This window comes from Rhynchophorus ferrugineus, unplaced genomic scaffold (genome assembly GCF_030347505.1).
Source record: "Rhynchophorus ferrugineus isolate W39M unplaced genomic scaffold, kcgeb_rfMv2 rfM3, whole genome shotgun sequence".
NCBI lineage: Eukaryota > Metazoa > Arthropoda > Insecta > Coleoptera > Curculionidae > Rhynchophorus > Rhynchophorus ferrugineus.
In genome coordinates this window covers 69,811,232-69,836,251 of record NW_027472582.1, presented here as the reverse complement: position 1 = coordinate 69,836,251, position 25,020 = coordinate 69,811,232, and the positions used below count along the sequence as shown (strand labels likewise).

At 33.0% G+C, this 25,020-nt stretch overlaps 1 protein-coding gene across 3 annotated transcripts in view; it reads right to left on the bottom strand.

The window, feature by feature from the left end:
- Nucleotides 1–25,020, bottom strand: part of LOC143193400 (uncharacterized) — a 134,377-nt gene that overhangs the window by 95,246 nt on the left and 14,111 nt on the right. For 2 of the 3 annotated variants that reach the window (XR_013005007.1, XM_076399606.1), the window contains exons 1-3: nt 16,391–16,542; nt 12,982–13,529; nt 5,591–6,281 (exon numbers count right to left, since the gene is read on the bottom strand). Coding sequence is in view for 2 of the 3 variants with exons in the window: in XM_076399606.1 (XP_076255721.1) it covers nt 5,591–6,281; nt 12,982–13,519 (1,229 nt within the window). In the remaining variant the exon portion in view is untranslated. Of the gene's footprint in view, nt 1–5,590; nt 6,282–12,981; nt 13,530–16,390; nt 16,543–25,020 lie in introns of those variants that run through there. The other variant, XM_076399604.1, reaches the window with a different exon arrangement.

The following is a 25,020-nucleotide window of genomic DNA, read 5'->3' as shown; positions in this document are numbered from 1 at the left end:
ATTAATTTGTATACACTGAAATTATGAGACTAAATGGAAAACTGTCATATAGAGAACCGTCAAAAGGTTAGATTGTTTACATTGATAGTTTGCATTTTGATCAATAGATATCGCTGATCAAAATACATGCACGCGCCTAGTAGCCTAGATAGATCATAATTATTTATATCGTGTGTGTTATTTATTGGCGATTATTGATAACATTATTGATATATCTGTATAATAGGGATGTCCTAAAATTTACACAATATTTGTATTCTCGCTAGTAACCAAAAAATAGCTTCACAGCTAACAGTTTTAAAATATATAAAAATAAAATAAAAAAATAAAAATTGATATCAAATTAATATTTTTTAGTATCTAAAAAAAATCTAAATATTTAAAATTAAGTACCGAAAATATCAGAAAATTCAAGGTAATTTTAAATATTTATTATATATTATATTTTATTATATATGTTATATTTTTGAAAATATAGAGAAATTTTGAAAATATCGAGACGTATCGGCCAAAAATAACGATATCTCATTCTATTTAGACATACTCTTTTGAGACAGTTTACATTAAACATTATTCAAATATTCTCTGGGGATAATTTCAATTTTTCTACAAATTGTTGGGACATAACTACGTATCATCTACAGAATCATATAAATTAAATTCATTTTTCATGGCAAAACAAAAGTAAAAAACCGCGGTAATTAATTTTACTGCTTAGTTATTAAATAAAAATTCTCATAAAGACCTTTAACCGAATTAACCGAATAATTCGCCATAACATCGGGTAATTACTTGGTATGCGGCTAATAATAATGGTAATTCCGTAAGTAAAAGTATGTTTTCCAGCCATAGAATGCGATCAAAATAATACGATTATGATATAAACCATGGGAAAATTATACAGAATGTTCCCTCGAAATTCTAAAGACAAAATGGGAGACTAAGCGTAACCGCATTATTATAAAACCTTACGAGATTGTAAACATTGAGAGATAAAAGAGGTTTGTTGTTCAGGGATACAGCGTGTACTTTAATCTTTATTGTAGGTATAGTGTCGAAGTATCTAAGGAATGGTTTACTTGAAAAATAAATTCAATTTGGAAGGCCATGAAACATTATTTTTAAATTTAAAGCCACCCAAAATAACAGCGAACTCACGTCATCACTATGTCGAATGTATCGTACAGAGATATAATTGTAATTGTTCAGAATTAAACATAAGCATTATGTTAGAACGCGTGAGGAGAGAATGAATACTAACTGTTTTGTAGATATGGTAAATGCATTAGGCAGAATTTAGTGATTAATTTTATCAAGAATGTTGTACACAGGTAGTAGCAGAAGAAATAAAAAATACAGTGATATCAAGATGACTTGACAAATAAACACACCATCGAAGGAAACACGAACTAAATGTCAAAAGATAAATATGCCTTCGAATGAAAGAAAAAATCCAGGGGGATACAACTACTTAAAAATATGGGCTTAGAACTCTACCTTATGGGTGGTGTGGAAAAGAGTTCAATGTAAATACAATAAAACAACTCTAACCTACAAAATATTATACCTTTGTTCTTAAATGTAGTTTTAAGTCTTTCGATAATATATGCATTATATGTACCATAATGTTAAAATAAATTATATTTGAAAGCAGTATTTTTGTTTATTTTATTTAGATTAGAATTTTTTTGTATGCCAAAGCCAAACGGAACTATATATAAAAAAACTATATTTAAATAAAAACTAGAATAACAATTACCCAGCGGCATTTTCTACGATAATAAATATCCAGTTAACCGCAACAACTTAGCGTTGCCATCCAGCAATATCTGTTATCGATTTATCTGGCCAATTAAAAGCAGAGGGAATCTTCCTTAGAAATTCCCAACGTCATATTCGGTATTTATGCGCGTAGCCGATAACCATTCGGTCGTGTGCATCGAAAATTATTAGATAAATAATCAGAATACCCAATTCGACGGTATTTGCCCGTTAATCTGATTTAAACGGCGTGCCCTATACAATTAGAGTCGTATCATCGAGATCAGAGACATTACTTATAAATTGCCGGATAAAATCTCTTCTGGGATCTGGTTCTCATCCTCGATGATCCGATGATAAGTGAAATAGGGGCATTTCTGCAATTTTAAAGTTGTCGGACTGTATTAGGTGCTTGCATGTATTTTAATCAGTTATATTTACTGGTATAAATGCTAAATAAATAATAAAAAATGTAAAAACAAAACCAACAATCCCAAAATTGTCATAACTTATTTGTATACCATCTATATTAGATTCATAAATTGAAAGTAGAGTTCAGCCAAACTATATAACTAGTTCTCGGTTTTTAATCAATTAATTCTCTCTATTAAATAATAAATAATTACTTTGACCTCAAATAACTTTTATACAATTTAATATTAGATATACTTATTACAATCTTAATTTATGTTCTGTTGTACTTGCATTAATAGACGAGCAAGGCGAGAACAGGACTAATACATATATTTCCCAAAGTAAAATATAATTAAACCAATTCAGTTAAAATTTAAGTAGTAGCTGTATTGCTTGTACGTTTTTGATTTAGCAATTTTATTTAATGTTTTAAGGCGAAATCTTGGATCACTTCGTATAGGCATTTTATTCCGAGGTCATCCTGCAGCTCTTCGTTGGTTACGTAGCGGTAAGCATTGGGAATTAACCATAGACCTTTGTTTTGGCTGCGTTAGATTGCTAGTTGGTTTGATATTTTAGGACAACCCTATATTTGTACCCTTTAGGTCCAAATTGGCTTTATGATTGACTGATAAACCAATCTCTTTGATTTTAGGACAAGTTAAGAGTCAAGTGAGAAATCGGGCATCCGTCAAGTGATATATAATTAAGTTTTTGCCATTTTGCGGAACTCAAAATTAACTTATTAACTGTAGACTTAGCAGATATACATTTTTCGCTATGATAACTGTGTCGTCAAGTGTTCGAAGTACTGGTCCTTTTGTTGTTGGGATACCAGCAGTATAGAGAAGATACAGAAGTGGTCCCCAGACACTACCCTGAGGAATTCCAGCCGAAATAGGTTTAGGTGTTGAGAATGCCCCTTCATGCGATACTCTAAATTTTCTTTCAAAAAGATATGATTCCAGCAGTGGACAGTAATTCCGCGGTGGCAATTTGCTCATTTGGTAGATTAATCTCAAATGCCACACCCGGTCAAAAGTTTGTGAGATGTTGCAGGTCAGTATTTCTTTTCTTCGGATGTCTTTTCAACCACGTGTTTATTTCGAAATACAAACTGGAAATCACATATCTCTATGGTTTAATACGTTTTGACAGGAGATTCTCAAATAGTTTTGATATCGCAGGTAGCAGTGAAATAGGCATTGAATTGAAACTCAAACAGGTATTGAATATGTATGTCAACATGATGATTGCTTTTGGTGGCGGCTTTTTCGATAACTCAGCTGAAATAACATCAAGACTCCTGGATCTTTTTAAGATTCAGATTCTTATCAATTTCTCTGGCAACTTCCATTGGAGAAATCATATTTACAGCTACGTAGGGATGATAAACAGGATTTGTATCTATTGTAGATTTTATATCATTCGGTTGGAATACGTCAGCTAAATGTTCTGGGAGTAATTCAGCTTTTTGATCGCTAAGTCGAACCAATTCGTTTCCATCGTTTTTAATATGCGATACTCCAATAATTGGTCTTTTAAATCTCCGAGTTGTTTTCCACGGCGAGTAATCTTTGTCTAGTTCCGGGCTTAATTGACTTACATATGTTTCGAAGCAGCTCTCTTAATATTCTTTAATCTTTTGATTTATCTGCTTACTAATTCTATTAAATCTTGTTTTGTCTACAGCGCTTCTGGTTCTGTTCCATATTATTCTATTAGAATATTATTCAGATTTCTCTCTTGATGTCGGGATCTTCTTTTGCAGCAGACCAAATTTATTCAATTGTATTTTGTGTTTGCTGCTCAAGATCTTCTATACTATTGAGTCTTAAGTTTAAAATGATTTGTTCCTGCATTGTAAGTCTGAACGTCCCTGAATGATAGTTACGATTTGTAATATTATGTGCTGCGAGTAATTCGCTTCCTTCTCCAGGTGTTATTGATCATTAACTTCAAGGTACATGTTTAACATTAAAGTCCCCTCCAATAATAAACCTTGGGCCTAATTTTAAAAACAAATCTCTGTATTGTTGTTGTTTTTAATGCTAACTATCATAACTTGTATTTCTTCCTTCTTGATCTCGTCTTGTTGGAAATGCTGTATTCTTTGTTGTATATTTAGAGGATTCACATCAAGCAAGTTCGCTGGGGTGTAGTCCAGTAGGTATCATAACCCCAAAGACTTAAGATTAATCTAAAAAATACTACCTAATCTCAACTATCGTAAACAATAACTCATGAGCATAGCGCACGCCTTTCTCCTTTTACTGTCCATCATCAAACCGGCTTATTTACCAGATTTAGATCCCTTTGACATTTCTGAGTTTCATAAAATGAATCGGCCTCAAATAATGTGTTTTTAACTCTTATTGCCAGATACCGTCGTGACTGTATAATGGCCCCCGCTCATATTTTCCCAGCCTAATGACGGGAATCGGGTAGGGAAAAGGTTAAAAAACCCGAACAAAGGAAGCGTATCGTAAAATATGCATTTTCTCAATGCCCGATTGCACCTGGCCTGGGTCCGTGAGGTTTCTTCCCTGTTGGATAGATTTTAATAGATACTGCAAGACCGTTTCATCGCAAATTGCACTTACGCACGGACTGTCTCGGTTTCGTATTAGTCATCCGAGAGTTAACGTAAATTTAGTGACCGTACGGTCTAAGAAGCATGAAACGCGGTTATAGGTATTAATAATTCCAGTTAAAGACGACGGTATGCCGTAACGCGATTTTTTTTTACATTAAGTAAGACATATTTATTATAACGTTCAATATTGGTTATTGGGTTGATTAATAAAATGTCCGCGATTTATTAATTGTTCCTATTTTGTTTATTGCTTAGTAAAATTGTACTAGTGTGCTCATATAGTAACACAAACACATTGGGCGATAAGTCTAACTGAGCTACTAGGTGCCTGCATGAATTTTGATCAGCGATATCTGTGGTAAAAATGCGAGGTATCAATGTAAACAAATGTTAAGAGATGAAGAAATTTCAACAGCACTTTTTTAATAATTAGGAAAATTTAAAATATGATGTCTAGGATAAGTGGATTTTTAAAATAATGAAGTTATACACAAAAGATTATCACTCTTTATGGCGCGCTACCAATGGCACCTTTAAGTACGATAAAGTTGCATATTGAAACCTTACAAAATAAACGATTCTTAACATTTAAAACTATCTTCATATACCAAAGATTCTCAAACTAATTAACGGCATGCAAAAAGCTCAAACAATTATTATAACAAAATTAAAAAGCAAATAAACATTCCAATAACACCCAAGTTAGCGCATGTTTTTAGTTATTAATCAATTTTATTTGGCCCGATGGTTTGCATTGAACAAATGTTAATATACAACTAGTTAATATTTATCTAGTATCATCAAGCTTAAGAACCTTACCTGTCGAAATCTAAAGTAACTTTATCACTTTCCTTATGGGGCTCCTCGATGGTTATATGACAACTGGACATTTTAACCTCCTTACCATCGTTAAGACCATACCAGTCGTTCGTTTGTATCCTGTCTTCGGATTTACTCTTCTCCTCGCCATACAGTTCCAAGGATGGCTTTCTTTGCCTCTTTAATATCCTCTCTTGGTCGTTCTTCATGTTTTGCAATTCGTTGATGAGAAGCTCGTGATTCATCTGATCGCTGAACTTGACTTTACGCTCGCCGGTGGACGTGTTGCTCTTCGTCTCTATGTTAGTTTTGTTGTCGTCCGCGGTCGTGCTACCGTTGTCATCGTTGATGACAATGACCGTGAGGTTGTCGCCGGAATTACTCTTATTCACTATCACATTGTTCTCGTTTTTACTGGAGATGATGATCTTGTTCTCATTGGCGTCCTTGACGATGCTCTCGCTGGACGAAGATCGGTCGCTGTTGGTGTTGCTGGAGGTCACCTCGAGCACCGAAGCGAACATCTCGTCGATGAGGGTGTTCACGTGATTGCGGTCGTTGAGCATACGGTCCCATTTCTTGTCCAGGCTGTTGTTCTTGCTGCTGTTCGAACTGCCGCAGCTGTCCGACATTTTCGATGATATTCCGCTTTCCATTGTGCTGGTGCGACTTTTGATCTCATCCTGACAATCTGTAACAAACAAATGCATTAGTGGTTAATGTTAAAATAAATTACATTTTATAACTACAATATTTGTGTTTCATGATTTTATATATATTAGTATTTTTTGTGTCAAAATCAAAATAAACCAATTTTCAAGTGTTGTGTGTACCATCGGTTCAATGACCAAACATATAGTCAAAAGATAAATCGTTTCGAAAGTGAGCAATAACATTTGTCGTAATGAAAATTCTTAAAAGTTTTATGTCATACACCTAACAAATGATTCCTATCATAATGTTTATTACAAATATTTATATAGTAATCTATAGTACTATGTATAGTAAATATATAGATATCTTAAGTATTTGCGACCATGGCCTAGCAGGATTCGAACCGCTTTTACCGCTGCACCAACCAACCCGACTACATTACATATTAATCAAAATATTTCTATAATTTTCTTCACCATTTTCCCATCTTTGTTGCGACATGGCGCAACATCAGATGTGTACGCTGATCCTGATGCCATCATACACAACAAGACTTTGTCGTCGGTTGTGAACAAGGTTTGTGATCATGTCTTCCGTTTCAGTGTCGATGTGGATGGCTCTCTTAGACACACCCATCACTTTATGACATTAGAAATGTCGTAGTTGTCTATTTTTCATCGTTAGTTACAATACGCCATAGAGAACAGGTCTTTATTACCTGATATCAAACTGTGACGTTGAAACAGTTCGAAATTGCATTTTCTGTTAAATCGAGTAGTATTCCATTCTCCATCCTTATTTCATTAGTCATTAACTTATTAATTCATTGACTTTTTGTATCCTCTAAGATGTTTTTTCTCATCGGCATCAAAATGACCACATTTAAACCATTAAAACTAAAACCGACGATTGAGATGTGACAAAGTGCATAACCGTAAATGCCTAGATGTGTTTGATGGGCTTAGAATGAATAACTCAATCATTCTGAATGGGAAATCGTTATTTTATGTAGAAAAATAACAGATTCATTGAATTTAACAGCTATTTTAGGTTTTTTAATAATTCTTTGCATTGATGTTTCATATATTCACCAATAGATATCACTGAAAATACAAAAATCTAATATACAGATATATTTCATCAATAAAAAATCTATTATTTTAGTTTAGACGCAGAAACAAACAAATGAAATTGTTTATCTCTGCTTTGCATAATTTGAAAGAGGTTACACCAATCATAGCTTCACCTAACTAGTTCTGAAGGTCGTTCATTAACATCTGTTATTTCAAAAATCATTACATATACAAAATAGCATAGATCAATTATCAATACCACAAGATTCCCACAACATAAATATATGAAAAAAACAGGATGAATATTTTACGAAAAATAACTAAATATTTATATATCAATTCAGACTATGCTAAACAAATATTGTTCAATATATTATGGCAAAATCGAATGGCATTCCATCCTATAGAAAAAAATAAAGACGTAATAAAATAAATAAAGCCGTCAAGAAACCAGTCGACCTTTCAAAATCATTCACACCTTTGTGTCCAGGAACTGTTAAATAAATATGAGGCATTATGTTCTGTTCTCAAAGTGTTTTTTTATATATAAATCGATATGTTGGCTCTCGAATTGATTCAAAGAAGACTTGAGTTCATAGTTGAGGAAAAAAAACATTTGATCAAAATGCTTATAACAGTGAAAAGAATAAAAACATTGTGTAATAAAATCAACAATGAAATATAAAATTCTAAACAGATATACGTTAATCAATTATTTTTATGGTTATAGAATTTTGAGACCATAGATTGCAATTTTTGATGAAAAATGATGTCTGGTAAATTTCTTGAAGGTAACTACCACTACAAATTCGACAATACTAGTTTACTCAATCAAAAATTCAAAAAAAAAACTTGGGCTATAGAATCAACAAGTTGCTCTATATATTTTGCATGAACATTAATTTTGGAAATAATTTGAAAGTAATGTGGCTTGCTTGTCGGAAAGACAAAGCTAGATGATTTTTACCCATTAGCAAATGGTACCAACAGTTAGCTCAACTTAATATTTTTCTACAGTGAAAACATCTACAATTACAAGTAAAATACCAAAATAGGTAATATATCTTTATTCCATAACACGTTTTCATTTTATTATTATTTATTTAAATATATATAATAAAAATATAAAATTTTAATTACCTTGTTAATGCAAATATCTAAAATTTACAAATATATTAGGTCAAATATATCAGTCGACCTCTTAAAAATTCCCCGACGCTGCTTTTACACAATTTAGCGTTTTTTGGTTAAGGAAAAAAAACGAGTTTACAAATTTCCGAATAACCAACAGATAGCATAATAAGATTAGTTGTCAAAATAGATATATTTCGAGCCACTTTTCCAATCTGTCTTACAATCTCAACAGACACAAACGTACTTGAACTAAATCTCGGTAAGTATTCGCAGCTATGTCAATAACAAGCCGTAATTTAATAAACAACAAAACTATTCTTAAACTTGGGACCACCGCCGACCTTGATAAATCTATGGTTTTTTATTGCTACGTTTCAATTCAATAAAAAATGAACGTATTTTGCTATTAATAACGTTCAGTTTGGAATAAACCATATTTTTAGAAAGCCACTTGCTAAGATAATTGTATATTTATAATTTTGGACCTTTTAATTTAAACACTTTTTAACAAAATATAAATGTTATATAATGCGACTAATACGGCATTGGATATTCTAAGAAGTTAGTGTAGAGCCTGGTGACGCTCTCATGATGTGGTGTCTTTTGTAATGGCATTTAACATTAGCAGTAAAACAGAACCAATGAGTTGTACCCAAGGGATTCTGCCATAACCTAGAAAGTAGAATTGAGATGTTTGAAAATAATTATAATGTGTTTCAAAGAAAATGTTTCATTCAAATTTTCTTAGCATTTAAATGAATGAAAATTTTTCGGATGAATTAGGAACACAAAACTTGGTTATATATGGGAGATAGAACTCTTAAATCCATTTTTAATTAAGTTTATTACTAGTTCAGGGCCAACAAAAGCAAGCAAAGTATATTGTAAGCATTTTTCTTTTGTTTTATTAAGTATGTACGTACGTAAGTACTCATTTTCTATAAATTTTGTAAATATTAACAATATATCAAAAAGTAACATATCAAAAATAATTAGATAATATATTATATTTGGCGTGTTATAATGAACATTAAGCTTTAAATACATAATTATCCATGCATCCTGCAACATATCAAAGCTAAATCAGTTCGTGTAAAAATAAAACTTATGGTATTCTGGATATCCAATACGAACGGAAATTTAAAAAACCCAAAGCACCGTTGGATCTCCTTAATATATTAGGGAACGTTCGAATGATTGTGTGCGGGTTAATTTTAAGTCTGCGGCTGAAAAATGCAGCGAACTTGCACAGGCTTTGAATACCGTCTAGGAAAAATAGGTCGCCGTCCAAGAACTGACGTGAAAACTTTGGAGAATGCAGCTTTGTTCCCCAGGGATTTTTTTAGCGTATCTTTAAATATATTTTCGGTTCAACACTATTAGTATTATTAGCTATTGAGAAATATGTTATTATCATTATCTATATTTATTACAAATAAATCAAATGTATAGTCTGTTCAAAGTTATTTCGTACATACATCATTTAAATTTGTGATATGAAAACGTCGCAATGTTGCCGCATCAACTCTGACTTTTAGAACAACATTCTAATCTAAATTTTATTTTAACATTATCGTACATCTAAAAACTACGCGGCAGGCAATACATTAAAATCTTGATGACGTATGTATTATAGTATATGTATAAAAATGTAATGCATGTAAACATATGCATTAAATGGTTCAATGGGTTAGGCAGATTAAAGGTAACTAATACATATTTGAATGTACAATGTGATTTCATCAATTTTTTACAGACTTGTATATGTGCTATAGCAAACAGACGTTTCAAACATATCGTACAATACTTACATACAGACGAATAGGAATGCAGAAGAGATATGGATATATCGATATTTTTTAGACTTTTAAATTAATGATATTTCTTAACCATTATAAAATAGACGATATATGAACCCAAATGTCACTGAAATCAAATAAAGTAAAAGAAACTAAACAGACGTCTAGTTTACGAATTCATAGGAGAATTATTTTAAAGCATATTTAAACACAGATCTTGTAAACTATTTGAGGAAATATTGCAGTTGCAACATGTTTATAAATTTGTAAAATACTTTGTACAAATCTTACGGGTAATTTGATATAATAACGGATACAGTTTTTCTTTCTACAGAGCTGTTAAAAATTTAAGAAAACCAAACATCCATCATCAAATGTATATATTTTAAATCTGTTTTTGTGTTGTAGTTACTTTCGACTACGTAAGACGAATATTCTGATAGCCCTGTCAAATACATTCGCATCTGTAGCTTCAAATTATCATCAAAACATTTTTCAGTAGGTTTACCATGCAGACAATTTTGATATCTTACAGTTCCTAAGGGGCAATTGTGCTATTATTAGGTACTCCTTAGAGTTATTAGCCGCACTTAATAATTTTCTTGCTTTTCAACTGTGAAATATAAGAGAAATCATTTGAATAAAATCGCGCTAAAAAGTTCAGACGTTGGAATGCGGAAATGATGGTTAGGAAATGGTAAGTGACGTCAATGTTTCGTAGCACTTCTAATTGGCATATTGCCTTCAAAAACATCACAAAATCAACGGATTAAAGCACGAATTTTTTCAACATCCAGCTTATTTACCAGATTTATCTCCCTCTGGTTTGTATAGTATTTTGTCTCGTCAGAAATAGTCTATTTGATAATAAAAAAAATCTCGATACTGCCTCATCATAAGTTATATATCAAGTTCTACTACTGATACAAATACAACATTCCTTTTTAAGAAAGATCCCGCTGATTATAAAATATTGTTTAACGTAATATCGGTGGGTTGGGAAAATCAAATATTAGCACTGTATAAAGATATAACAGTAATTAGTACATGAATCAAAGGTTGCCACCAAGTTACAGGGGCACATTTGTTTAGCAACATATCAAATGTATGACGTCAATGTTTCGTAGCGTTTTTATTTGGCATATTGACTTAATATGGCGAATTTTAAAATTTTGTGTTTTTATTTCTGGTTAAATATGATTAATCCATTATTATAAGTCAATATATTTGTGATAATTTATTACAGTCATCTAGTCTATTTGTGGTTTCACACAAAACAACTTTATGCCAAAATTGGTTTTTTTTATTCAACATAATTTCCTTCAAGGATGAGACACTGACTATAGCGACCCTCCAACTTTTCGATACCATTTTTATAGTACGATTTGTCCTTTGCTTCAAAATAGGCCTCAGTTTTGGCGATCACCTCTTCGTTTGACTAAATTTTTTTCCCAGTGAGCATTCTTTTGAGATCTGAGAACAGGAAATAGTCGCTGTGCGCCAGATCTGGAGAATACGGTGGATGAGGATTTCGACCTTAAAACGGCCCAATAACGCTATGTAATAGTCGCTGTTGATGGTCCTCCTTTTTTAAGGTCAATGAAAATTATTCCATACGCATCTCAAAATACAGACGTCGTAAACTTGCCAGCTGACTTTTGCGTTTTCCCTCGCTTTGGAGCGGGTTCATCGTGTGCATTCCACTCGGATAACTGTCGATTGGACTTCGGAGTGAAATGATGGAGCCATGTTTCATCCATTGTCATATAGCGATGCAAAAACTCGGGTTTATGATGCTTCATCATGTTCAAACACTGCTCCGAATCATCAACTCGTCGTTGTTTTTGGTCAAAAGTGAGCTCACGCGGCACCCACTTTGCACAGAGCTTTCTCATACCCAAATATTCGTGAATGATATGATGTACACGTTCAGTTGATATCTTTAGAGTGTCTGCTATTTCATTCAATTTCACTTTACGCTAATTCCGAAATTCATTTTGTACAATTTTTAAGTGTTTTCGTCGATAACAACCTCTTTCAGGCATGCACTACGTTCACCGTCTTCGGGGCTCATTTCACCATGTCTAAACTTAGCATACCAATCCTTTTTTAATATATAAGTAATATTTTATCAACACGCGAAATTCCTTTTTATCCATTTTTTCGCAAAAACAAAAGTCGCTTCATTCAAAATGCCATAATTCACAAACTAATGATCCGACAGCTGCCAAATCTATACACGCATCTTTTGAAGGTTAGGGCAAACTAAAAAACATATGGACTTAATTCTAGTAGCGCCATCTATGTATCAGGCAGGGGACTGTTCAATTGACCTGTTAAGTGCACTCAGATTCTGTAGGAATGGTTACTTACACCGAGACCTTCAGATACGGACTGTCACCCGGAAAATCTAGAGAATCGTAAGGGGTCATGAAGAGAAGCTCTATTCCCATGTTAATATCGGAATACTGCATATATAGACGTAAATTTAAGCTATTGTAAAGATAAATTGTAGATGAGAACAATATAAGGAATAATTTTAGAAAAATTATATTTTTAAAATATGTAGTTTCAATAAGAAATCAATAGAAGGGAATAGATATTGTGACATAAATAGGAAGGAAGAAAGAAGGTGACAAACCACTGCAAAGGAACGAAAATCTTTAGACATAATTTTTAGTGAGGATAAAGGGGATTGTTAATATAAATACATAAACGAAAATGTACTCACCAGTGTGCTCCAAGCTGTAGTTGGCTTCCTTGATTAACCCCAAATCAGTCTCCTTAACATCCTCGCTGGTCTTAATGATCAAACAATCGATATTGTCCGACTTGGCGGAACTGGTTCTCTTCAAGCTCGGCTTCTTGACAATAACCTCGGGCTTCCGGTCCGCCCTGAAGCACTCGATCCTCTTCAGCTCCACCGTCCTGTTATTGTTCATCGATTCGATCTTCATACTGTCGTTACGTTCAATTCCGGCCTTCCTGAGGCTGTCCACGCGCTTGACGTCCGAATTGCGCCGCTGCACCTCCGCGACGGCCTTTTTGGCATTGTCCGACTGATAAACCACCGGTCTCGAACTGACCTTGTCCACGGAGATGCTCCTCTCGTAATAGTGGACCGGCGGAGTCGGCTGCGGCGCTTGCTTCTTGAGCGCGACGTTCACTTGACCGCTCGAGAACGATTTGCTTATTTCGGCGAGGTGACCTCGGCCGGCCGGCGGAGGCGGCGCTTGTCTCATCGGCGACTTCGTCTTGTTCTGACCCATTATCGGATCGCTGAAACAAACAGAATTCGTTCAGATAACAGCAACAAGTTTCGTTTCTAACAGAGAAAAACAAGATTCAGAATGGGACGTTAGATGTGGGGCCTCCGGACCATATGCGCTTGACGACAACCAAAGGACTGGTACAAATGCAAAAAATTGATGGATTTATTGATTTTGGTTTTAAACTTTTAGTATACGGTAGTTTTAGGATATTGTTGGTAATGTTGTTTTTACTATTCAATAGATTAACTGTAGATTAACATATACTGTATAATATACCGCAGAAAAAAATATCGATATTTAAAATTTAACAAGTCAATTCAAAAGTCCCCGACCCACCATAGTAAAACAAATTTTTTGGCAAAATTAGTTCTTTTTTTATTCACATAATTCCCTTCAAGAGTGATACACTGATTATAACGACCCTTCAACTTTTTTTGTGAGAGACCTGTTAGATATACTGATTTCGATTTTTTACCAAACCACGCACAATTTACTTAGCGACCTGGGAGACAAAATCAAAAAAATAAAAGTTGGATACTCTCAAAACAATATAGAAAAATATCTACGGAAGATACGTCGATATTTTTTCGGCATCCTTAGCACATATCGTATCCCATGAATATAATAGGGATGCCGAACAAAATCGATATTTTTCGATATATCTTTCAAAACAAGAGTATCGAACTTTTAATTAAAAAAAATCGACATTGCAAGCCTAGGGTTATTGAGGTAGAGGACCGAACTAGAGGAAATGGGTGAAAAATAGGATTGAAGTGAATAATTATTGATATACCAGGTGTACCGGAAAATCATTACCGGTGTTATGATTAGTGTTATGATTTGACACATATGTCTTTTTATTCTACTGAGATCAAGCTTCAAAGCTATACATGTTATATTTTGTGAATGTAATACCGCCATAGATTTATACCTCTATGAAAATGTCAAGTCTCGCGCATTTGCGACACGCATTACTTTTATTTTATAATCGAAAGAAAAAAGCCGCTAAAAGTCCTCGTTTGCCGATAGAAAGTTACGGTGAGCATACTCTAACCTAAAACATGTGAAGCGTGGTTATGAACATTGAAAAGTGGTGATTCAGAAGACGGGTATCACATCAATTGAATGAGAGGCAAATGGAAAATCGAAAAGTCGTCGAAAAATCGAATGGCGGTGGATGATGAAAGTTCGATATATTTTGAAAACACTAAGAGCAAAAAATCATGGTTATCATCTAAGGCCAACTCGTTTTGGTCTCAAGACAATGCAGCAGGGTGGCGTGGTGTATTACAAATTACGTGTTGACATCCGGCGATCCAGTTAATAGTGATTGCTACCGACAACCAATGATCAATTTGAACCATGCATTGATCGAAAAACGTCCAGAATGGACCCGAAGACACGGTAAGGTGATTTTACAGCAAGATACCGCGCCGTTTCATCACGCAAAACCGGTCAAAAAAGCGTTGAAAGCACTTGGATGGGACATATTATCGCATCCGCCGTACTCTCCACACTTTGCCCCGTCCGAGCACGTCGCCAAATTTCGAAGAAGTTATAAAATGGCTCGATGAATGATTTTGCTCAAAAAACAAACGGTTTTTTGGGATAGCTTTCATAAATTGCCATTACCAGATGTATAGAATCAAATAGCCATTTGAATAAAATATAAATACTTTGAATATATACATTCCTCCAAGACCGACAATTGAAGCATTAAGTTGTAGTAAATATTTGAAAATATTCATATTGTATATTTGTCGTATAGCATATATAAGATCAAGTGTAAAATTTCAAAAAACTTAATCGCTTCATATATCATAATCATAGTATGTAAACAACAACATATTTAATAACATAATCATATACCATTAAAAGGTAATACTCATTTACGCACGAATATTTAATTTAAAAAACTAATAACATCATTTACGACTAATCAATTAAAATCATAAACTCTCTCTGTCTTATGTAAGATAAAGAACTTTGTACCGTAATATTTCAACTACTGGCAGATTAGCGAATATTCTATCTAGTAGAGAATAACGTCCATGTCAAATATTGTAGAAAAAAGGGTTATTGGTATTTCGTATACCTAATCCCACCTTTTATTAACAGTTAATTACTTCTTGCAATACTTTTAGTTAGTTGCTTTTTTTCTATTTTTTTACACTTCGGAATTTCTTGAAAATAGTAATAATTCAATTTTGTTATAGTTTAGGATACTGTGATAGGATAGAAGAATGTATAGAGAAGGCACATTTCAACGAAATAGCTCCTGTCTCGAAAAAGTAGAGAAAAGTTTACGTTGAAAGTTACTCTTTTGGACGCCGCGGTTTTATATGCTGCGTAACTAAAACGGCTATATCTCCTAAAATAATTTAAATTTTGAAAAATCCTCTTAAGAGCATATTCTTAAAGCATTGAGCTTTGACACTATGAAAAAAAAACGATTATTCAAAATTCTACAAGGCCCCTTAAGTAATAGGAAAAATATGCCATATAGTCCAGACATAAAACCCTTTGAGTATCATTTGTTCCGGGGTCTGCGATACTCTCTCAGTGGAATTAAGCTGCATTCAAATAAATGTGAAAACAATCTGATTCAGTTTGTCACTAGATAAATGGATGAATCATTGTCGATAATCATGGAGCATATTTGATTTGAATATGAATGCATCTCACATTGGATTAATTTATTACTATTGTTCTGTTGTACTTGTATCCATACACAAGGTTACAAACGAATAAAAAAAATTCAAATTATATACTAATAACAATAAAATAAAATAAGTCAACGAGGCCTAGTCAGGAAACCTCATGCAACTAAAAATATAACATTAAAATTAAACTAAGTAAAAACATTACCTTCTTCTTTATAACCTATTACTAAACACTAACGATAATAACTACCAACAGAAACTCACTTAACACCATAAAGAGATGCACACAAATATTTTATTAATCAATCGGGAAAAAACCATGGCATGTGTGACGAGCGACGAATTAAAAGAAACTCGGTGAAAAGAAAAGACAGTCGGGCCAAGCCTGCTTCCGTCGAAACCAATATAACATAGTCGGTATTTGCGGTAGTTTTTATCAAACGAGATAAACCGATAATAACGTGGTTTTAGATAAAGAAGAACATTTCAAATGCACAATTAGTTTTGAAATAAACTATGGAATGATCAATATTAAATTAAACTATGCAAACAAACGCATTCGACCGAGACCTATCTATAATTTTTTCCGTTTATATTTTTAGAGTTGTTAGTCATTTGTCGATAATTTCGGTGGGCGTAACTGTTTGTCTCGTGTCAGTCTTTTTTTCACTTTTATCCCTTAAATTTGTTTTAATATTCAACATACACAATAATTGAATGCGCCATGTACACAGACTGTCCTTCGTTGATTTTTTCAACGTTGGCAACAATGTTGGAAGTCATCTTCTATCAGCTCCTGTAAGACAGGAACAGAATATCACCAAACATCTTCCTTGGCCAGCACAAACGCCACACCTCAACATAATTTAATCGTTATGGTGTTAGAGCAGAGTGTAAGGAGTATATTTTCATTTCCAACATCATTAAGGAAATGTCTTTGGAAGTTATTCAAACACTCTATGAATATATTACGGGAAGAAATTCAGCTGTTTTAAAAGCACACCTTTAGGGCACGACACCTTATTAATTAACAAATATTGTGTATACATCAGATGTTCGCAATTATTTGGTCCATCTTCTTTATTGCTTTACATTTTTAAAATTCAACGCACTAAAATCTTGTCCATTTTAACACAGATTGAGCAGATGAAGCAAACATTAATATTCTCTATTTAATTGAAAGCCTCTAAAAAAACTATCACGTTCATTTTTTTTTATAAATATCTTAATTATAAATTAATTTATTACTACATTTTATTTGTACTTGGATTAATTCACAAGCAAGACGAGTGCGAGATAAATACATCAATATGTATTCCTCAATTATAAAATTATAATAACTTATAGCTATAGTTTACACTAAAGGTATACACTTTATATAAGTTCGTATGGTTTGATTCGCCTCAATCTCCTGAGATACTGCGCGCTGTCCAGCAGTTGTTGCTTCCACGTTAGTATGATTTAGTAATTTTCTTTTGTGTTTCAAGGCGAAATCTTGGATAACTTCGCAAATCCATTTGATTTCCAAGTCATCGTGCAGTTCTTCGTTGGTTCCGTAGCGATAGGCATTGGTAATCAATCGAGGAACCTTGTTTTGACAGCGTTGTATGACTAGTTGATTTGAATTTTTAGTGTATTTGCACCCCATAGGTCCAAATTGGCTTTATAATTTTCTAACAAATCAACCTCTTTGATTTTAGATCAAGTTGAGAGTATTTTCCTACTAACCAGTATAGTTGTTTTATTTTGGCTCTAATGTGTTTTGCTTTTTGTCTATCACGTCCATACCTACAGAATAGAATTCAGAGTATCAGTACAGACTTTTTCTGAGGCTTTTGTTTTTAAACACAATACAATTTTAGACACGCATTAGAGGTTTTGCACGTTAAAATTCAGAATGGTTGATTATTACTACACTGCATCAACATTGTTTTAAGAGAGAATTTATATTCGTTTTAAAAGTAAGATATATTTCTTTATTCGCTATATTCGCTAAGTTCACAGCTTAAGAGATGTTAAAAATTACCAGAATGAAGAAACTAGGTGGTACTAGATAGGTGATAAGTACACGAATCAAAGTACCCTATCCATCAAGGTGTTTGAGGTATATCAAGTGTATTGTGAGCTTGTAACAACAAAAACAGACATTGTCTTAATGGAAGACTATTTTTTTAATTTTTAATTAAGTAATAATTAATTAATTTCTTCGCTATATGATCATGTTCACAAGTTAAGAGATGTCAAAAATTACAGCAGTGCAGAAACTAGGAATTTTTTTTTATTATTATTTAATTAATATATTGTTACTAGTCATTTTCATCTAACCTACAATTTGTCTTTATGATAACTTAAATCTAGGTATATAACTAGGAGGACCCATCGGCCCTATCTCAGTCTCTGGTGAAATAATGATTATACATGTCACTGCTGAATTTTTTAATATATGCACCTCACTACATAATACCTCACAACACCACATAAGATCAGATGGTTTGATTCTTTTGAGTCTGTGTCCTATTCTGGTTGTATCCAAAAATTGCAATGTTTCAATATTCGTATGAGAATAGAGTCTTTCCTCATGCCCCCTTGCAATTCTCTTAATTTCTTGACTGACTGTGGGTATCTGAAGGTCTCGATGTAGGTAATCAGTCCTATAGTATTTGGGTGCACCAACAATACCTCTCAGGACTTTGTTCTGAAAAATTTGTATTTTATTTATGTTACTCTTTGCCGAACATCGCCATAATTGAACTCCATATAGGTTTCAGTATTTGTTTATATAATAGCAATTATGTACTGATAATTGTGTAATCACAAGTGTAGAGTAGATAAAGCATTGGTCCCAGTACACTTCCTTGTGGTACACCTGCTTTAGTTTCTTTTATTATAGAGTAAGCTTCTTCTTGTTTGACTCTAAACATTCTGGTTGTAATGTATGATTTTAATCGTTCGGTGTGTTGTTTTGGTAGCATTTTCTGTAGTTTACGAACAAGGCCTTCATGCCAAACCTTATCCAAGGCTTGTGCTACATCTAAGAATATAGCTGAGCATACTTGTTTACTGTCTTAGGCTTTTTCAATAACATCTATTATTCTGTGGACCTGATCAATTGTTGAGTGCTTGTTAATAAACCCAAACTGGTGTATTGGTATTAGGTTTTTTCTCTCTATGATAACTAGGAAATTTTGTAAATAAACAGATAAATAGCATCAACGTTATACAAGATACGGATATATAGTCCAGTCAGCCATTACTCAACACTATATAGGTAGTGATCACAATGTCCCCACCTCCGCGTCTAATTTGAAAGAAGTTCTTGAGATTCATAAACATTAAAACAATATCAATATAGATGAGAGTTCCCATCCTGAAGATGCTATCTGTAACGATTACAAACGTCGGCTAACATTATTCAGTATCATCAGCTACAAGATAAAAAGATCTTGTAGGTTACGTAAAGACACAATACCGTCTGTGGCCCGTAATCTCACATAAGGTGATAAGAAAAACATCGTATACAAGGAAAGTGATTATTTGCTATGAATTTTGAAATGATAGTACGCATTATTAGTTTCCATTTCTTTCCAAATGAATTTAGTAGTGCAATAAAGAGACATACCAATTAATTTTTTGTGATTATTTGGATTATTTATAGTTGAAGTAACGTTGGTTACCCTTTTAAAATTTTCAAAAAACTTTTTAAATGGTCACAGATTGGCATCTTCTTATTCTGAATGTTTGTTTTCTTTTAGAACTCGTAATATACTAGGGGATTCTAGCCTCCTGGGTTTTATTTATATTTCTTAGCTTCTGTGGACGGTATCGTTGGAAATAAACCACAATTTCAATCAATAAACTATATAAAATTAATATGAAATTGATTATATATTAAATTAATAGATATTAACGAATATACTACAAATTATTTTAGAACATATTCATTAATATTTCAAACTTAAACTAAATTGATATATCAAAGTCCTGTATGACAATCTTTTTTTTGTATATTGTCGTATCATTACCTGTGATTATGATAATTTGAAACTCAACATTTACAACTATAACGAAATACCTAGCTAAAATTGCATTAAGCTAATTATTTAATCATTTTAAAACACTAAAATATGTCAATAATCGAAATATGAAGGCCACGAACAAGTAACCAACAATTTTTGATAAAAATCTAACCAAATACCGATAATATATTACAAGGTTTATTCATTAAATACTCGGAAAAAGATAGAAAATTAAATTAGTTTTGAATTAGTAATTAAAAACACTGTACTGATATAATATATCTCAACTATTTCGCATATTTTGAGTTCTTGATTACTTACATTTTAACTTAGTCACAAAAATTACTCATATAGTCTATTCAAAGTTTTTTGTACATGCGTTATCAAGATATTTAATGTATTGCCTGTCGCAATTTGTAAATTCGTTTCAGAACCAGAAAATATTTTCCTTCTTATTTTATTCTAGTTAAAAAGAAACACAATGCTGTCTGATTAGTTCGTACACGTAAACGATTGAACCTCCCAAAGTCGACCGGTTGTCAGACGTATGCAAAATTCTTGAAAGCAATAGTAATAAGAGGTTATATCTCTAATCTATAAACTATTGTGTCTGTATAAGTAACTGTAGTTTTTAGATGTACTATAATGTTAAAATAAATTATATTTGATAACATTTTTGTTCAATTATGTTATTTAGATTAGAATGTTGTTGAATATCAAAGCCCACCTGAATCACCTTATCTCCAGTTAACCAGTACGTTTTTATATTCCAGTTAGGATTATTTTATTTTCCTTTTCATATACTTTTCTAGTGTGCGGTGTTGATATAAGGGGAATAAATAAAATTAACAAGACAAACAGGGGGGCAAAAGTATAAATGGTGTATATACAATATAAAAATGAGCACAAATATAGGACTGCAAACACAACCATAACGAAATAGAGGTTCTGTCCAGACATCACACATCAGCACCCATACCGAAGTGGTAATGGTTATTTGGTCAGTACTAAATTAATATTTAACTTAGTATGGGCTAGATTCTATGGAGAAAATCTATTTCTCGCAAAAATCCGAGGAGTCTGTCTGTATATTCTCCTGTTAAGTCATTTCTAAAATTTTGCAGCCCATACTTAGTTCTAATCTGTGTCAGTATGTGGTAGACTGAAATAGGGGTACGGTGACAAAACTCACAGTGGGCAGACGGGTTCGAAGTAACCAAGTACCGTGCGAGAAACGACTGTGACCCAATCTCAGTCGATTCGAAGCTACTGCATGGTGACGAAGGGAAGGAATGCGAAGAGAGACGAAAAAAATCAGCTTTAACCTCAAAAAGCCTGTTGTGGTTGGCCTCCTGGGCCCAACGACATTGTACCTCGTTCTTTGTGAAACAAGAAACGAATGGGATAAGATTAGTATGGTCACAAACATTCGTGATGGGGAGGGGAGAGGAGGCTGCAGATTTAGCTGCACCGTCATTTCCCAATATACCAACGTGAGAAGGTATCCACAGTAAACTTGTCTTGATCGCATTCAGATAGAGGGTACGGATGATTGACAGTGAGTCGGTGACCAGGGGATGGTTGAAATTCTGTTCCAGAAAATATTCGAGAGAAATTCGGGAGTTGGTCAGGATTAGCCATCCTTTGAAACAGTTTTTGATCAATACTTAATATTAAGAATAATTAGTAATAAAACGTCAACCTCATTCATTAGGATATCGGATTAGACAATACAATCTAATAAATTTACTAATGTAGAAATAGTAATACTAATATAATGTAGAAGAGGAAAAACACTTCTATGTACCAGGAACAACAGTAATAATACCTCAATAAAAATATTGAAATTACACAAAGTTTAGAAACCTTGAATTTAATCTTAAGTCTTATATGATATGATAATACGAAGATAATATCTTTGGTATTGAATGCATACTTGATGATAATACCTAATATTTATTTAAACATTAATCACTTTATGACAGTCGCCGACAAATAAATACCATGATCATAAATGAATAGTTGATAATAAACAACAAGGCCGACTGAATATTGGAATTAGGAATTTTAGTTGCACTGGACGTGCTTAACATGAAGACTAAAACGGTAACAATAAAACATAACGCGTTATAACAATAAAACTTAGATTTTGAACACAAAAAAAAAGTTTAAAAATAAAATATGTACATAATAATCGTTGTAATAACTAAATAAAAATAAATAAAATACTTATTTAACCTAACAGGTCAATTTAAAAGTTCCCGCCTGACACATAGATGGTGCTACTAGAATTAAATCCATATGTTTTTAGTTAACACTAACCTTCAAAAAATGCGTGTATAAATTTGAGTTTCTTTGAGTAAAGCAACTTTTGTTATTGTGAAAAAATGGATAAGAAGGAATTTCGCGTATTCATAAAATTTTGAAGGGAAAAAATACAGTTAAAGCAAAAACTTGGCTTGATGCCGAGTTTCCGGACACTGCCCCAGGAAAATCAACCATCAAGGATTGGTATGCTAAGTTTAGATGTGGTGAAATAAGCACCGCAGACGGTAAACGCAGTGGACACCCAAAAGAGGTTGTTACCGACAAAAACATTACAAAATGATTTTGAATGACCGTAAATTGAAATTGAATGCAATAGCAGATACTCTAAAGATATCAACTGAACGTGTACATCATATAATTCACAAATATTTGGGTATGAGAAAGCCCTGTGAAAAGTGGGTGCCGCGCGAGCTCACTTTTGACCAAAAAAAAAACGACGAGTTGATGATTCGGAGCAGTATTTAAAGATAATCAAGCGTAATAAGTACAAATTGTACTAAAAAATGGTATCGAAAAGTTGGAGGGTAGCTATAATCAGTGAATCATCCTTGAAGGGAATTATGTTGAATAAAAAACACTAATTTTGCCAAAAAAATGTGTTTTACTATGGTAGGCCGTAGTATGGTTACCGTTACTACACGTATTTTATATTCTCTATAGATTTGTTTTGTTCATAATTTTGAGTATATGTCATAAAATTCTATTATTATTTTTGTATTGTCGAGGCTCGGAACCGGCTTCAAACTGATCAGTTGGTAATAGTTAAAATAATATTCGTTTAGTGTATCAGTTTACCTGTTTAATCATTAGATATCCAATCAATTACAAGATAATCTAAGAGCAAAAACCCTTTTATATACCTGAAGCTGACGTTAACACTTTTTTCGGTGAATTTAACATGTATTCTACACCTCTGTTCGGATGGATGGTGATTTAATAATCAGTACCATAGTGATACACCCAAGTCTCCTCTAAAGTGATGAAACAAACCACAAAATCCTTTTAATAAACTTATAAATCGCACTCAATATTTCACAAGCTTTGTTGTTTAATTTTCATTGAATATAGCACCTATATATTACACAAACTAGGCGTCTCTTATCATATAATCATATAATGTTGGTTAAGGTCTTAAGAACAAATGAATGTTTTGTGACTTATGAACTATAAGTCTGAATTGGGTAGAGATGAAAGAATTTTAAAAAAAAAACTTGGACTCCATCTTATTAAAACTCTATTCACTAGCTGTAATATCCACCTAATTTTGCAGAACTTTCTTACTTGTACTTATAAATAATTGTCTTCGAACCAATTGGACAACCAATCGAACTCGTACAGCAAATCCGAAATGACGTGACAAACGCACACATCAATACTGACGACAGTTATGGGTAGCACTTGGGGAAATATTAAGCATGGTTTCGTGAGGTAATATCCAGGTTTTTTGTTACTTGGGATCTAATAAATCTGTTTTTCATCACCCGTTACTATTAGACGCAGAAATAACTTCTTTTCGCACCTTTGAAGCGGCATTTCACCGATGATTCTTCGATTTTCTAATTACTTGTCATTCGATTAATGTAACATCACGTTAGACAAAAAACAAAACGGATTAGAACCAAACTAAAACAACTATACTGGAAGATACCCTCAACTTGATCTAAAATCAAAGAGGTTGATTTATAGGACATTATTATAAAGCCAATTTGGACCTATGGAGTGCAAATATGGGGGTTGCACTAAAAATTCAAATCAACTAGTCATACAACGCTGTCAAAACAAGGTTCTTCGATTGATTACGAATGCCTATCGCTACGTAACCAACAAAGAACTGCACGATGACTTGGAAATCAAATGGATTTGCGAAGTTATCCAAGATTTCGCCGTGAAACACGAAAGAATATTACTAGATCATACTAACGTGGAAGCATTACAACTGCTGGACAGCGCGCAGGATGTCAGGAGATTGAAGCAAACCAAACCATACGAACTTATATAAAGTGTATACCTTTAGTGTAAACTATAGCTATAAGTTATTATAATTTTATTATTGAGGAATACATATTGATGTATTTTCTCGCATTCGTCTTGCTTGTGAATTAATCCAAGTACAAATGAAAAGTAGTAATAAATTAATGTATAATTAAGATTGTACTAAGCATATCTAATAAAGATGTTATAAAAAAATCGATTAATGTGACACCCATTTTCCCACCTTTTCGGTTTTTTCTATCGCTTCTAATAGTGCACAAATTCTGACTTTTCTGTCAAGTGTTTATGAACGAGTGAAAGCACCACATTTGAACTATCATTTGACTGCAAGCAAATGCTCTACCAGTAAATGAAGACTTTTAGTAGCTTTTATCTTTTGATGAAACAAGAAAAGGAACTGTAGACGTTTTGAGGCAGGAAACTCGACATTTCCAGACAATTATAAATGTATAACGCTATAATTTTGACGGAACGTAATTTTTGTGTAACATTGCACACT